Below are 12,258 nucleotides of genomic sequence, written 5' to 3' on the forward strand. Positions count from 1 at the left end.
ACATTATATGATTGATGTTTATGCAGTGGACAGAAAGAAGCTTCTATTTTGAACAGTGGACTAGAAAGGACAGCAACTTGGATTAATCCCCAGCTGTCTCCTACAGTTTCCTTCTCAAAACATCCACAGTGTAGTATTTAAAGTCTGCCATACTCTCTGGAACGGCAAGCTGACTTTTAAATGCCTACACCAACTTCTGTAGAGTATTTGGCTGGTTTCTGACTTGAGAGTGAGGTGCAGTGGCATGGGGTAAATGGGAGGGCCACAGGGTGGGAAAGAACTGCTGGGAATGGTGAGTCTTGCTCCTGGCTCATCAGTCCACCTTCTTCTGGACTCAAGCATCAGGTCTTCTTTATGGAACATCCTGAACCCTACAGATGGCACTGGCAAACTGGTGGCCCGTGGGCCGGATGCGTCACGCATAAGCCATGCCCACCCCAGCGCCGTGAATGGAAAAAACTTCGTGAAACATCACGCGACAGCAACGTGACACAGTGAGTTTGACACCCATGCCATAGAGGATGGAGGAAGGAAGAGAATCTCATTAGTCTTAACAAAAAATGAGAATCCTACTATCTTTATGGTATTTTTAAAAGTCTCCCTCGCTAAATAGCCTCCTTGAAATCACATATGACTTCTGGTGACTCTATGAACACATTCTTGTACTTTCCTTGGCAACAGAACAGAAATGACTTGCACGTGCTTTCTTCCAAGATGTTTTTCTTTACTTCTCAGTTTAGTCCACTGTTCTTGGGGTTCCCTGGAGGTCTCCCATCCAAGTACAGACTAGGCCTGACCTGCTTAGCTTCTCAGCCAAAACTACCTAGTCAGAAGCTAGTCACATCTTGAAATTTCAAAAGTCGAAGTTAGCAGGATTTTGCTACGGTATTTTAAAACTTGCAGTGTTTGCTCTTTGGGGATATTTACTTCTTCCTGATCCAGCACAACTTTTCATAAGTAACAGCAATTCTTTCTTAATTGAAAAAGAGCTCCCAGATTAAAACAATTTCTGCATCCAGTCATTGTTTGCCTATACACTGATCTTGAAATAAGCTTTCCTAATCCTTCCTATTTTGGACTAGGAGGGAGAGCAACTTGGATTAAGCCCCAGCTGTTGTGTTGTGACTTGCAGGATGCTGATGCCTGGCCTCTCCTTTAATTTTTCAGTTTGTTGAATGCATCAATCTGAACCGAAAGCCATTTCATCTGCTTGGAATTTCAATGGGTGGAAATGTGGCTGGTGTTTACGCTGCTCAGTATCCCGCAGAGGTCTGCTGCTTAACTCTTATATGCCCTGGAGGTGAGTCCCCCCCCCCCGTTTGTGTTGGATGCACCATCTAAGGCGCTTTTGGGTTGAAAGGATTAGCCAGTGACATCACTATTGCCCGGGGAAACCCGTGGGGGGCTTCTTTCATATTCCTGTCAAGGAGCGGGAGCGATGGGAGCTCACCCTGCCACGCAGCAGCATTCGGGTCTTGAACACAGGCTTGTTAACCTTCAACCCAGGGCCACGTGAGCCACTGCATTCCTGCAGGTGAATGATACAAAGGAGATCTAACTTCTGAGAAAGTACCATAGTAAAATGGTAAAATTGGATGGGATTCAGAAAATTATGTTTGCATGATAGATCCTAGGAAGAAACAAACGGATTTTAAGTCTTTTTGCAGTTAATTTTGTCCTTGGTTCAAGAAATCCTATGTACTTTTCCACCCCCCTCCGCATTCTTATTATTTATTTTCTCATCTCATCCCCATTTTAGTGCAATAAATATGTTAAGTCTATTGAAGGATTCTTCCCCAAGCTGGATGACTTCCAAAAATGTGGGCTTTAAATTCTAGAAATTTCAATGGCCTATTTGACTGCACAACTCTCACTGTTGGGGAAGGTTGCAGAAATTAACATATTTCTGTTGTAGTTTTGAAAGGGAAATAACTTGCCTCAAGATTTCAGTGGTGTGTTACTGAATTTTATGTCACAACTTGGGATCCTGCTGTAGACTTGGTCATAGGCTAAAGGGCTACAGTTGAACTGTGGTTTGAATATCATTTGTTGTGATCTGACATCAAGAAATTAAACATTTTGGAGCACATCTTCTCTCTTCCAAGAACAGTCCCTCTTTAGTGGAAATAGACACAGGTGAATCATTCTGGATCTTTCTTTCCCAGTCTGGTGCCCTCCAGATGGGCTAGGATGAGAATGTTGAGGGATTAGTCTACTGTACTATTTAGAGCAGGAGATGCTTCGCAAATGCTCACTGAATTCAACAATAGAGATATTTTTAATTGACTTCGTAGTTCCATGCATTTAACTGAATTGTCAACTAAATCCTTAAGATAAGTCAGAGTTGTCTTGTTATCTCTTCCTTTTCTTCATTTTCCCCAGCTTTTATTTTATTTAATCCTCTGGCAGGGTTATTGATAAAATCTATTGCTTTGTGATCTTACCACACAGTACTTCTTTCTTCTTTCATTACAGGTGTGGACAATTCCAAAGAAACCGCCTTTATAAAACAAATGAGGGAGCTGAGGGAGAAAGGCTGCTTTGATCAGATTCCTTTGATTCCTTCCACTCCGGAAGAAATGGCAGACATGTTAAAACTGTGCTCTTATGTTCGCTTCAAAGTGCCCCGTCAAGTAAGCGAGTGGCATCATAGGAAAATACCTTTAACTAGAATTTCCCCCCACCCCCAAATTAGTTGTTTTATTGTAGATTACTAATAATACATTGTAGAGACCAATGAAAATTAAGTGCAGTGGTGTCTATTTAATAGAAACTGAAAACTGTTAATACTGAGATTAAAGTAAATTAAATTAGCAAATTCATATCAATGTACATATACGCATATATGTACGAAGATAGACTTGCTTATATTATTTATTTATTTAAGAAAATTTGGATGGCCGCCTGCTCTCAGTGATTCTGGGCGACTTACAAAAATAAAAACCCAAAATACAAACAATAAAAAGCAAAGTCTCCCCCCACCCTTCCATAGTTGTTGCTTAATTTGACATTGATTAGAAGTTGCAAAGAGCATTGAATTATTTTCTAATGAAAAAAAAGTTTATATTTTTGAATGTAATATTAAAGCCTCTGCTATTTACAGGTGAAACTCGAAAAATTAGAATATCGTGCAAAAGTTCATTTATTTCAGTAATGCAACTTAAAAGGTGAAACTAATATATGAGATAGACTCATTGCATGCAAAGCGAGATAGTTCAAGCCTTGATTTGTCATACTTTTGATGATTATGGCTTACAGCTCATGAAAACCCCAAATTCACAATCTCAGAAAATTAAAATATTGTGAAAAGGTTCAATATTCTAGGCTCAAGGTGTCCCATTCTAATCAGCTAATTAAGCCATAACACCTGCAAAGTGTTCCTGAGCCTTTAAATGGTCTCTCAGTCTGGTTCAGTAGGAATCACAATCATGGGAAAGACTGCTGACCTGACAGTTGTGCAGAAAACCATCATTGACACCTTCCATAAGGAGGGAAAGCCTCAAAAGGTAATTGCAAAAGAAGTTGGATGTTCCCAAAATGCTGTATCAAAGCACATTAATAGAAAGTTATGTGGAAGGGAAAAGTGTGGAAGAAAAAGGTGCACAAGCAGCAGGGATGACCGCAGCCTGGAGAGGATTGTCAGGAAAAGGCCATTCAAAAGTGTTGGGGACTTTCACAAGGAGTGGACTGAGGCTGGAGTCAGTGCATCAAGAGCCACCACACACAGACTGATCCTGGACATGGGCTTCAAATGTCGTATTCCTCTTGTCAAGCCGCTCCTGAACAACAAACAACGTCAGAAGCGTCTTACCTGGGCTAAAGGCAAAAAGAACTGGTCTGTTGCTCAGTGGTCCAAAGTTCTCTTTTCTGATGAGAGCAACTTTTGCATCTCATTTGGAAACCAAGGACCCAGAGTCTGGAGGAAAAATGAAGAGGCACACACTGCAAAATGCTTGAAGTCCAGTGTGAAGTTTCTACAGTCTGTGTTGATTTGGGGAGCCATGTCATCTGCTGGTGTTGGTCCACTGTGCTTCGTTAAGTCCAGGGTCAACACAGCCATCTACCAGGAGATTTTGGAGCACTTCATGCTTCCTTCCGCAGACGAGCTTTATGGGGATGCTGACTTCATTTTCCAGCAAGACTTGGCACCTGCCCACACTGCCAAAAGTACCAAAACCTGGTTCAAAGACCATGGGATTACTGTGCTTGATTGGCCAGCAAACTCGCCTGACCTGAACCCCATAGAGAATCTATGGTGCATTGCCAAGAGAAAGATGAGAGACATGAGACCGAACAATGCAGAAGAGCTGAAGGCAGCTATTGAAGCATCCTGGTCTTCCATAACACCTCAGCAGTGCCACAGGCTGATAGCATCCATGCCACGCCGCATTGAGGCAGTAATTGATGCAAAAGGGGCCCAAACCAAGTACTGAGTACATATGCATGCTTATACTTTTCAAAAGTCTATGTACAATCCTTGTTTTATTGATTTCATGTAATATTCTAATTTTCTGAGATTGTGAATTTGGGGTTTTCATGAGCTGTAAGCCATAATCATCAAAAGTATGACAAATCAAGGCTTGAACTATCTCGCTTTGCATGTAATGAGTCTATCTCATATATTAGTTTCACCTTTTAAGTTGCATTACTGAAATAAATGAACTTTTGCACGATATTCTAATTTTTCGAGTTTCACCTGTATGACTAGAAACTAGAAATTCCCATCATTAAATGAGGACCATGCAGTTCATTAAGGACCTCACATGATCATGACTTACCACTACCTGCCAGCTTCCCCATTGATGTTGGGAAAGTTGGAAATCACAGTCATGTGATCATGGCTCACTGCAATGCTGTATCGAGTGTGTAGATTGTGATCCTGTGACTGTGGGGATGCTATGATGGCTGGAATTTCATGGAGACATTGTAAGCCCCTTTTCTTCAGCACCATTGGAATGTTGAATAGTTGCTGAATGAATGTACATAACCTGAGGACTACCTATAATCCTATTTTTGTCACTTGACTTCAGCAATATTCAGTGAATCCCTTTGGGAGTTTATTGTATGATTTCTATAGAATAGAATTATTTATGTCATTTTATGTCTTTCTATGTCAGCAGGCTTGGGAACAGCATACCTTTATGAGTCTTTTATTCACCTTTCTCATTCTGGGAGTTTCAGCTATGATATCAAATTCCACACTAGTGATGGAATTTTCATCATTAAACTGTAAGCCAAAGGTTTGGCAAAGGACATTAAAAGCTTGATCTGCTCCTCTTTGGATAATAACATATATGAGGAACAGAACAGAGGGCTATAAGAAGCCACTTTAAATGGAGACAGACTTCTTTCTTCAGAGCTCACACAGGAAAGCCTTTGCCAATTCTAACTGGAAATACCAGTTTACTTCATCTACTGTGAACTGGCAGCCCTTGGCAACTTGTGAGAGGCATTTCATTTTTCCTCTAATTGATTCTAATTTCCTGAACACTTAGCAGCCGTACAGGTGCTAGAAAGAAAAATTACCTGTTATGTGCTATGTTGGAGGTACAATTTTTTTAAAAAAAAGAATAAAAATAAAAGAAATGGAACTATGCAAACACTTAAAAGTTAGACTCTTCACTATAAGGGGCATGCAAATCTGACTTAAATATGTGAGTTATACAAGATCCACAAATTATATTAAAAAAAAGTTATATAAAATCAAGATGTGGGGATGATTTTTTAATGGATGAAGCCTTGATTGACCTTTCTTGTTCCAAGCTAACTTTTGATTTTCCTTTATTTTCCTTTTTTAATTACCAGGCATGTGAAACTTTTAGTTAAATTTTCTCTGGTAATATAATAGGCCTCTGTTTTCCACATTTTTCTGCACAGCCCTTTGCTGTCATAAGTCTCTAAATAGTTTATATCTTAATTTAGTTACTTAACACTGACTGCAAATCTGTGTGTTCAAGAGTCAGATTGCCTGCAAATGCCCAGCAAGCTCCTAGAAATGAATAAATGAACAACATAATTATTTTTTTTAAAGAGGGAATGTTGTGCCCTGGCCTCATTTTTTAATATCTCATTTTATATTCATAGATCCTGCAGGGCCTTGTTGACGTTCGGATCCCACATAATGACTTTTACCGAAAATGTAAGTGCCTTATAATAATTTTCTCTTTGATTTGAGCTGTTTTAGGGTGTTTTTTTTTTTAAAAAAAACAAACTTTGCATATTTAAAGGAGTAGAATCCAGTAACACTGGATGGAAGCTGCATAACAAAACAATAGCCAAACAGAAGCCTTTAGCTTTGAGGACCTGGGCAGAAGAAATCTGAAGTGGGTGTTTTAGTACATTTGATTTCTGAAGCCTCTGCTAACAAATTGCTTGTGTGCTTCCTTTCTTCACTGTAATTTGGTTCTAGCTTTGAGTAAATATCTCATTTTGGGAGACAAAGGTTAAAAACTTTGCAAATGTTGCAGAGTCTTTTTACATGCTGTTTCAATTCCTCCCCCTTGCTTTTCGATTGGTATAGAAATGCATGATGTACAGCTAAGAGTGAATACCTGAGACTGTGAGAAGGTAGAGAAATGGCCATGGGAACAGCGGTTTGGGTTATAACCGCAGAAAAAAATGTTTCATCTGTGTTTGTTTTCCAAGGAAATGTAATTTTGCTGCACCGGAATTAATCAGTGAATGAATGGCTGGGTTTGTTCCCTAACTCTCTTAGCCTTAGCATTTTCTCTAGATTTGCCCAACACATCAAATCATAAGCTGAGGGACCCTCCTCACCCTGGCACTGTTGTTTCCTCAACTGACCTTGTTAAGTATGTCTTGTGAAGCCAGTCAGCAAATTGTCTGAAAAATCTTTTGTGTCTCTCTGCCTGTGCAGGCTCTCTTCCTGCTAACCTCAGTAATTGTTTTCCTTGTTTCTGCTGTCTCATTGAGAGCAGTCTGTTGCCATTATTTTCTTTCTGGGTGAAAATCTTGAAGTCTGTTTCATCATAATTGGAATTCCACGTTGCTTTGGGTGGACTGATTTGCTTCCTTCCCCCTCACTTCTTTTTCTCTTCTGTAAAGTGTTTCTAGAGGTGACAGATGGAAAGTCACGGACTTGCCTCCATGACAACATGAGCAAGATCAAAGCTACAACACAGATTATCTGGGGGAAGCAAGATCAGGTACATCAATTTACCTCTAGGGTCTTTAACCAAGACCAGTCTGTACTATTCTCTCTTTTTTTTTAGCATAATGTTGCCTCACTTGTGAAATATATAATGCACCTGTATGGTATTGAGTAAAATGTTTCAATCTCCTTTACCTCAGAAGCACTTTTAAAATTATACAACCTGTCTCCCTGACTTCTCATTGGATTTCCTGCAATTTGATTTTATATGAAGAAAATAGAGGGAAGAAAAGAGCTGGATGAGCCTGAATGAGAATGGGCCTAAGTATATAGTGGTACACAGTCATAGTCTCCAGCAACCTTTCTTTAAAATCCTCAATTCTCGCATAGAGCCCATGTCTTTCTTCTGCTAACCATCTCAAGCTGTAACAAGCATGGACTATCTCCAACAGCCTATAGTGTTTTTGAGCCACGAGATTTGAGTAATGAAATATACTTCATATATCAATTATTGCCATGATATAGCAACAATTCCTTTTATTAGGGGTCCTTGGTGCTCTCTGAGTTTGGTAATTTTCTTGCAGACATTTCATTATCCACAGTGGGTAAACATCAGTGCTAGACTAGCCCTGATGATGTTACCTATTTTTGGTAAGAAACATCTGCAAGAAAACCACCAAGCTCAGAGAGCACCAAGTATACCTCATTTCAACCTTGACCTACAAATATTCTCCCTTATGGAACTCCATTTATGAAAACAAGTGTGAAAATTGTGGCAATTTTTTTTTTTTTAGATTTCTTGTCCTAGTTGTTTCCTTGTGCAGTCAAATTGGTTCCTTTGTGAGCCAAATTTGGTGCTGAGGCAATTCAGAATATCTTGCTGAATTCATCATGGAAGTCACTTTTTCTTGGTTATCTTTTTCTCTCTCTAGTTGCTGGATGTTTCAGGAGCAGACATTTTAGCAGAATCAATCTCTGGTTCCCAAGTACATATTCTGGAAAATTGCGGGCACGCTGTAACCGTGGAACGGCCCAGAAAAATAGCAAAGCTTATTCTGGATTTTGTCACCGCCGTACAGAATGCTGAGAATAATAAGAAACTGGCTTGAACTTTTCCTATGGGTTTGAACCCTTAAGCCTAGATGTTTCAGTTGAGAGGAAATACTGCTAATTTAATCAGTTCTCAGGGATCTTATAATACAGAACTTGGTGATTGTGCCAAAATCCCTGAAGAAATCTGAATAATTCATGTATTTAATTTAGAAGTTTTATCAGTGGAATGACTCTGGGATACTGAACAGTCTCACATACATATGCTAATGATAATAAACTTATAAAAATCTGCATTTCTAGATATTTTGAAGAATAGTGAAAGACTTACAAGGTAGATGTGGAACACACTTTCCCCTCAAAAACAATCCTCTGTTTTTGATACCAATCACACATTTTAAAATATCCAATTTGAATTGGACAACATGATTATTGCTAGGTAAAGTAGGAAAAAAACCACTGTCTTCTGTTGTTAGTGTGCTCCTTTCTTGGTCTGGTAATGTTTCACTGAACTAAACATCAGAGAAAAAAAATGGCAAAGGGCAAATCCTTTTGGGACAGATTCCTACAGTATATGGGTTCTATGTTATCCAAAAAATTTGCATCTTGCCTTTCATTTGGGCTTTACCTATACAGTAGCATATCAATAATATATAATTATTGATATATTTATAAAAGCTAAAATATGACTGTGTCAGAAAATTCTGCATTATGGAATGCATTGGCCTCTTCTAGGTTTATGCAGTGACTTCATGTGATCGAGCATAATACCTAGTTAATTGGAATGTAGATGGCAATTGCAACTGATTTTAAATATGTAGGAAAAATGGCCTAGAGCGAAATTTCATACAGAGAGGGCCAAAGTGAGCTTCCATCTCTTAATATAGATGACTTTGTATGAGGAAATGTTGTGACAAAAGGCTTGGATGATCCAGATATACATTGAAGTACTATTTCTATTAAGTTACGATTTCAACCAAGAAAAAATATGCACTACATATTAAACCTATGAAAGTTTTCCTGATGCAGTGCAAGTCTTCAGTGTTTATATTGATTTATGAAGAAGGTGGTTTTGTATTCTTCCACAGCTCCACAGTTTATATGTATGCACTGCATTAGGAGCAAATTGAAATATTGATGTCATCTGGACCGACTATAATTGCAATAGTCAAGCAGTTGTGAAGTAGCTGGACCCCTTCCTTGAAGGGCAGGTCGCTGAGTATAAAACTTGTGCACGTGTGGTTGTATGTGCACACAAACATACACATACACAGAGGTTAAATTCCATTAAAGTCCATGTGACTATTTCTGATGCAAGTGATTAGCAAACTCCCTGTGAAGAGTAATTTTACTGTACAGCTAATTAAGTAAATGGAGCTGTCCCAAAGCCATTTCTGGAGCCATTGTTTCAATCTAGATGGGACCTGATCCAAGCAATAACACTATATGTAAATAAATGTAGAAGTGATCAATTTTTGGTTAGAATTGGGTGGAACTGCTTTTTCAGCTTCCCCTGCTGCCCCTTTTGATTAAATGTTCTACTGAGTAAATTATTTACTTAATGAATTCTGTAAATTCTGTGAATTGTTGAGTTCGGGTGGAGGAACAATAGAACTGAAATGTGCACCAATAAAGTAGAATTGGGGTATTCTAAATGTTTATTTGTTATGCTCACCAGACTCTTACAAAATGAATTATTTATCAATCTTCCAGGTACTCTGCTTTTAAATTAATATCTAAAGAATATAAAGCATACAGTATTTCTTTTCCTGGGTATGTGTTCTCATTTCTGAGTGCAGTTCTTTAGTGAACAAAAATTCTGTATCAGATTTCGAAAGTTGGACTTCTTACATCCTTGTAACTCCCCTTTCCCTTTTTATATTTATATGGAGGCTTGTGAAAACCCCTTCCCACCAAGAAACATTCAATGAATGTTGTTGTTCCATTGAGTAACAATTTGTAGCATATTGGGTATATGTAGTCTATAACCCAATGCATATTTTAGAATGGCAGTTAAATGAGTGAACTGATTCCAACGTAATTTGACTTCAAACAAAACTTGTATTTGTTGAAACATTAAGAGAATATGTTGATACCAGGTATGGTTTCTGATTTTACAACCACTGTGGAAGTGAGATACCATTATATAATACTGTAATTTTGTTCCAATTAAAATACTTTATTGTGATTGATTTCTTCCAGTCAAATCCTTGCAATTCCTTGTATTTTCAACTATTTAGGAATGCAATCAAATTAACTTGCAATGCATTTTCATTAGAGAGTCATGAATGGTCTATCTTTTTCTCAAATAGGGTTGGGGGAATTAACTTTTATTGAGGAAAAATGAGAACCTGTGCATTTTATTTAATAACTGATCAGTATTTCTAGAAGTAGAGATTAAAAACCATACAAAACCAACAGAGAACAGGTCAATTTTTAGAAGCCAATGTACTCTACACAGAAAGACTCAATTAAAACATAATTGAAATATCGAAGTCTTGAATTTGTGTGGTTTGTTTTCTACCATTCTTTTTTTTATTTCTGGTGTTCAGGCTGTAAGTGCCACTGTGATAGCTAAACCTACCCATTGAGCCTGCTAACACAGGTAGGTAGCCCTTGGCTTCCAACAGTGGTGGGATTCAATTTTTTTAACAACCGGTTCTGTAGGCATGGCTTATTTGGGTGGTTGTGGCTTGGTGGTCATGTGACTGGGTGGGCGTGGCTAGCTGGTCATGCGACTGGGTATAGGGACTACTCAGAGGGCTGAAAAAAAGTCTTTTTTAACTGGTCCTCACACTTTTGACTGGTCCTCACACTTATGACCATCCTCACATTTATGCCTGTTGCAGCATTCTTAACAACCGTGTCACTCTTTTCACAACTGCTTCTCTTCACCATGGTGACAAGATAGGGTGAAAAACATAAAATGTGAGAACAGTCGTAAGTGCGAGGACCAGTCAAAAGTGCGAGGACCAGTCAAAAATAACTTTTTCAGCCCTCTGAGTAGTCCATATGCACATAGGGACTATCCAGAGGGCTGAAAAAAGTGATTTCTGACAGTTCCTCGCACTTTTGACTGGTCCTCGCACTTTTGACCGGTCATCATTTATGCCCATTGCAGCATTCTTAACAACCGTGTGACTCATTTCACAACTGCTTCCCTTCACCATGGTGACAAGATAGGGTGCAAAACGTAAAATGTGAGGACCGTCGTAAGTACGAGGACTGGTCAAAAGTGCGAGGACCGGTAAAAAATAACTTTTTCAGCCCTCTGAGTAGTCCATATGCACAAAAGGACTACCCACAGGGCTGAAAAAAGTGATTTCTGACAGGTCTTCGCACTTTTGACCGGTCCTCACACTTATGACTGGTCATCATTTATGCCTGTTGCAGCATTCTTAACAACCGTGTCACTCATTTCACAACTGCGGTGGGTTATGGGCCCAGAACGTTCCAGGGCTCTTTAATTTGTTTTTGCGGAAGTGAGAAGTGCAGGCAGTGGGTGTAATAGTCAAGATGATGGCTTTTGAGCAAGGTACAAGTTATTCTACCATAACCCGGTTGGATGGTACAAACTATGTTACCTGGTCCACAAAATGCTGTCTACTTTTGCGAAAAGAAGGACTGTGGGACATGGTTAATAATCCACCGGACATAACTGTATTGAATGCTGCTGACGAAGAAGATGCCAAAAAGATAGCGAAGTTTCACAGGGACAACGAGCGTGCTTTATGCATCATTGGCCTGACACTGGGAGACCAGCAACTTGTCCATTTTCGGGGCGAAGAGTCTGCTGCGAGGTGTTGGACAAAGCTAAAGAAGCTCTACGTTCGTGACTCTGTGGGTGTCCATATCTACCTGACACGGAAATTATTTCGCTTACATCTTCAGAAAGGAGGAGACATGATGGCTCACCTGGACTCCATGACAGGGCTTTTCCAGGAGCTACATGAGAAAGACCTTGTGTTTACTGAACTGCAGCAAGTTTATATTATTCTTTCATCGTTGGATGACAGTTATGACTCTTTTGTTTCATCATTAGAAGTATTGTCTAGAGATGAACTAACATTGGCCAGTATAACTGGTAGGTTACTGGA

General features: G+C 39.1%; 1 protein-coding gene across 2 annotated transcripts in view; it reads left to right on the forward strand.

Moving 5' to 3' along the window:
* Positions 1-10,656, forward strand: part of ABHD6 (abhydrolase domain containing 6, acylglycerol lipase) — a 44,703-nt gene extending 34,047 nt beyond the window's left edge. For both annotated transcript variants that reach the window (XM_034436351.3, XM_034436343.3), the window contains exons 5-9: positions 1,168-1,300; positions 2,476-2,633; positions 6,085-6,139; positions 7,066-7,166; positions 8,044-10,656. In XM_034436351.3, the coding sequence (XP_034292242.1) occupies positions 1,168-1,300; positions 2,476-2,633; positions 6,085-6,139; positions 7,066-7,166; positions 8,044-8,220 (624 nt within the window). In that variant the 3' untranslated portion in view covers positions 8,221-10,656. The remainder of the gene's footprint in view (positions 1-1,167; positions 1,301-2,475; positions 2,634-6,084; positions 6,140-7,065; positions 7,167-8,043) is intronic.
* Positions 10,657-12,258: the final 1,602 nt, after the last annotated feature.

This window comes from Pantherophis guttatus, chromosome 2, assembly GCF_059756535.1.
Source record: "Pantherophis guttatus breed Tessera chromosome 2, ASM5975653v1, whole genome shotgun sequence".
Taxonomy (NCBI): domain Eukaryota; kingdom Metazoa; phylum Chordata; class Lepidosauria; order Squamata; family Colubridae; genus Pantherophis; species Pantherophis guttatus.